General features: G+C 50.2%; 1 protein-coding gene across 1 annotated transcript; it reads left to right on the top strand.

Moving 5' to 3' along the window:
- Positions 1 to 465: 465 nt before the first annotated feature.
- LOC145789828 (uncharacterized) lies at positions 466 to 1488 on the top strand. The gene is made up of 3 exons (XM_082867342.1): positions 466 to 572; positions 654 to 752; positions 913 to 1488. The coding sequence occupies exons 1-3, from the start codon at positions 468 to 470 to the stop codon at positions 1333 to 1335; spliced, it is 627 nt and encodes a 208-aa protein (XP_082723468.1). The 5' UTR covers positions 466 to 467; the 3' UTR covers positions 1336 to 1488.
- Positions 1489 to 2635: the final 1147 nt, after the last annotated feature.

The following is a 2635-nucleotide window of genomic DNA, read 5'->3' as shown; positions in this document are numbered from 1 at the left end:
TGATTGGTTTATTCACTTGTTATCCGCAGATTACATGGCAGCCTTGGGCACCCTTGGGCGATGGTCTCCGATTTCAGTATCCCGGAGGATCGGGCACCTCCCAGTACAGGTTCCTGCTCGAAGGACCTGTTGGTAGATCATGGTTTCTGGGGGAACGCTTTCTGCGTCAGGTATGGGGGTATACTTCTCAGGACCCTCCTGCAGCACCCCCAGGCGCTATGCTGGGTAGTGATGCCCTGTTGCACCTCGAGGAGGGGGACTATGCCACTTACCGTCATACATATTTGATGCCTCCACTGGCGGGGGCTCGCACCCCGATGACGAGGTCTGCTGGTACGTCATCTTCGAGCCAGGCCCGGGCTCGGGCTGCAGATGCCCCTTCTACTAGTAGGGCTGGTACATCGAGAGGTGGGGGTAGATTGGTTCCTCCGACTCCTCCGACTTATCCTCATCTTGGATGGCCGGACATGCCGTCCGTGTTGACGGGATGGCGTTTTGGGACTCCTTACCCGATTCCGCTAGAGCCTCCACTTCCTGACCATAGATATGTCAGGGATCCTAATTCACCACCGGTATGATTTATAGCTTTGATTTATCAGTCGGGTACTTGGACATTCATTCCTTTACTGATAGTTTTGCCTTTGTATCTGCAGCCTCCGGCTGAGTATGTGGACGAGATTCTCGGGGTGATGGCCGCACTTGAGGGCATGGTTCTTCGGAGAGAGACACACCTATCCGTTATGGGTGTGCAGGTACCGTTCATCTTTCTTGTATTTATCACACTTCTGATGACACACTGGTTTTGAACATTCTTCTGCATTGTAGAGCACATCCTACACACACCCCACTCACACACTGTACTCGTATCTGATTTTCATATTTGAACTGATGTATTGAACTTTTCATTTTCAGATGCCTCCTGTATATGCTCAGCCGCGGGCCGGGCCACCTGGGCCTCCTTGGGGAGCTGGGCCATCTGGGCCTTTTTACGGAGCTGGGCTATCTGGGCCTTCTCAGGGAGCTGGGCCATCCAGGCCTTTCCGAGGAGCTGGGCCATCCAGGCCTTTTCGAGGAGCTCGAGGAGGGTCCTCCCGTAGACGCAGGGCACACGTTGTAGAGGCGGAGCCCGAGGAGGAGGAGGAGGAGGAGGTTACCGACCGCCAGTCAGAGACATCTGCTGAGGAGGGGGGCTCCGGTCTTGGTTCGGGGAACAGACGCGAGGCTGAGGGGGATTCTGGGGATGACAGCTCCGACCTGGATGATGATGATGGTGCAGAGGTTGTCCCGCAGAAGAGGATGAGGAGTGCTTCTCGTTCCCGCTCCCGAGGACATTGATGCTGCTGTTTCCTGCTTTATTTTTCTTTTTGCTAGTAGTTTGTAGCACTTTGCACATTGATAGGTAGTTTTATTTTTTATAAAACTTGTACCTTTGTTCATTGTAAAATACGATGGAATGAAACAGCTTTCGAAAAGGTGTTTGTATTTTAAACTTTTAGCATCGTATCGCATCATTTTATTTCGCACAAAAATAAAATTGAATGCGAATATGCATTGCATAATCACCAAGTCAGGTAGTGAACCGAGGCAACAAACTAAGCAACTCAACTTACTAAGATATAACAGAACCTTAGGAAGTTTACAACTCAATAAGCAAAATACAACAGTGTTGACAACGTAAATAAACAAGACTTAAACAAAGATTGTTTAAACAGAGAGCAATGACTCGAAAACACGAAACACGTCCGCTCGACAAACAACTCGATAATCAAAACAACAACTCGATAAACAAAACTCAGCAACAACAGAGTGTACTTCGGACGATCTGGGCACCGGAACGCATCCGAAACAGAGGGAAATGAAGGCCTTTGACTCTCCCGTTGCATGGAAATGCTTGAAACTTTCCCTCGAAGGGTAAAACAGGGCCAAGGAGATACACTGGAGCATTGTCGGCCACCTTTGGGAGCCGGCCGGCCAATTTTATGGAGAGTGGGAGCCGGCTGGCCAGTTTTTGGAAAAGAGAATGGCCGGCCAGACAGAAAATGTGGCCGGCCGGCCACTTATTCCTGCAGCCACCTAGTTTTTGACACGTGTCCCCGTGAATAGTGTTCTTCCCTCTATAAAAGCCTCAACTTCGGGAACATTCATTTCATCTTAGTTTTACACAAAGATGGAGGTGTTTCTTGCGAAAAATCTCACATCTTGGATCTCTTCTCTAGATGGCTCGGAAAAGCTGAACTTCCGGGGTTTCGGTTTGAATGCACTATTCACGCTGAACCGTACTCCACTACATCTCCCTTTTCTCCATGCCGCGGCAAGGTTCTGGAACCCAGTGACGCACGTTTTTAGCTTCGGCGGCCAAGAGGTATGTCCCACTTTCGAAGATTTTCAGGTTTTGATGGAGTCTGAATGCTCTGAAGTGATCTTGCCCCAGCTCCGTTTTGGCCATGCCCAAGCCTTAGGGCGGATGTGTGGGCTCACGGTGCACGATGCTCGATCTCTGATCTGCAGTGGGGAACTGGACATCCTCGGCTTGATCCATCGTTTTGCCGACGCCGGTGACCGCAGCAACCATTATTGGCAAGGTTTCTGGCAACACGCCCTCTGCTTGTGTTTGTTGTCTCATTTTCTGCTTTCC

Source organism: Camellia sinensis, chromosome 1, assembly GCF_055761805.1.
Source record: "Camellia sinensis isolate YWXY chromosome 1, ASM5576180v1, whole genome shotgun sequence".
NCBI lineage: Eukaryota > Viridiplantae > Streptophyta > Magnoliopsida > Ericales > Theaceae > Camellia > Camellia sinensis.
Note: the sequence above shows the minus strand (reverse complement) of the source record. Positions and strands in the feature narration are given on the sequence as shown.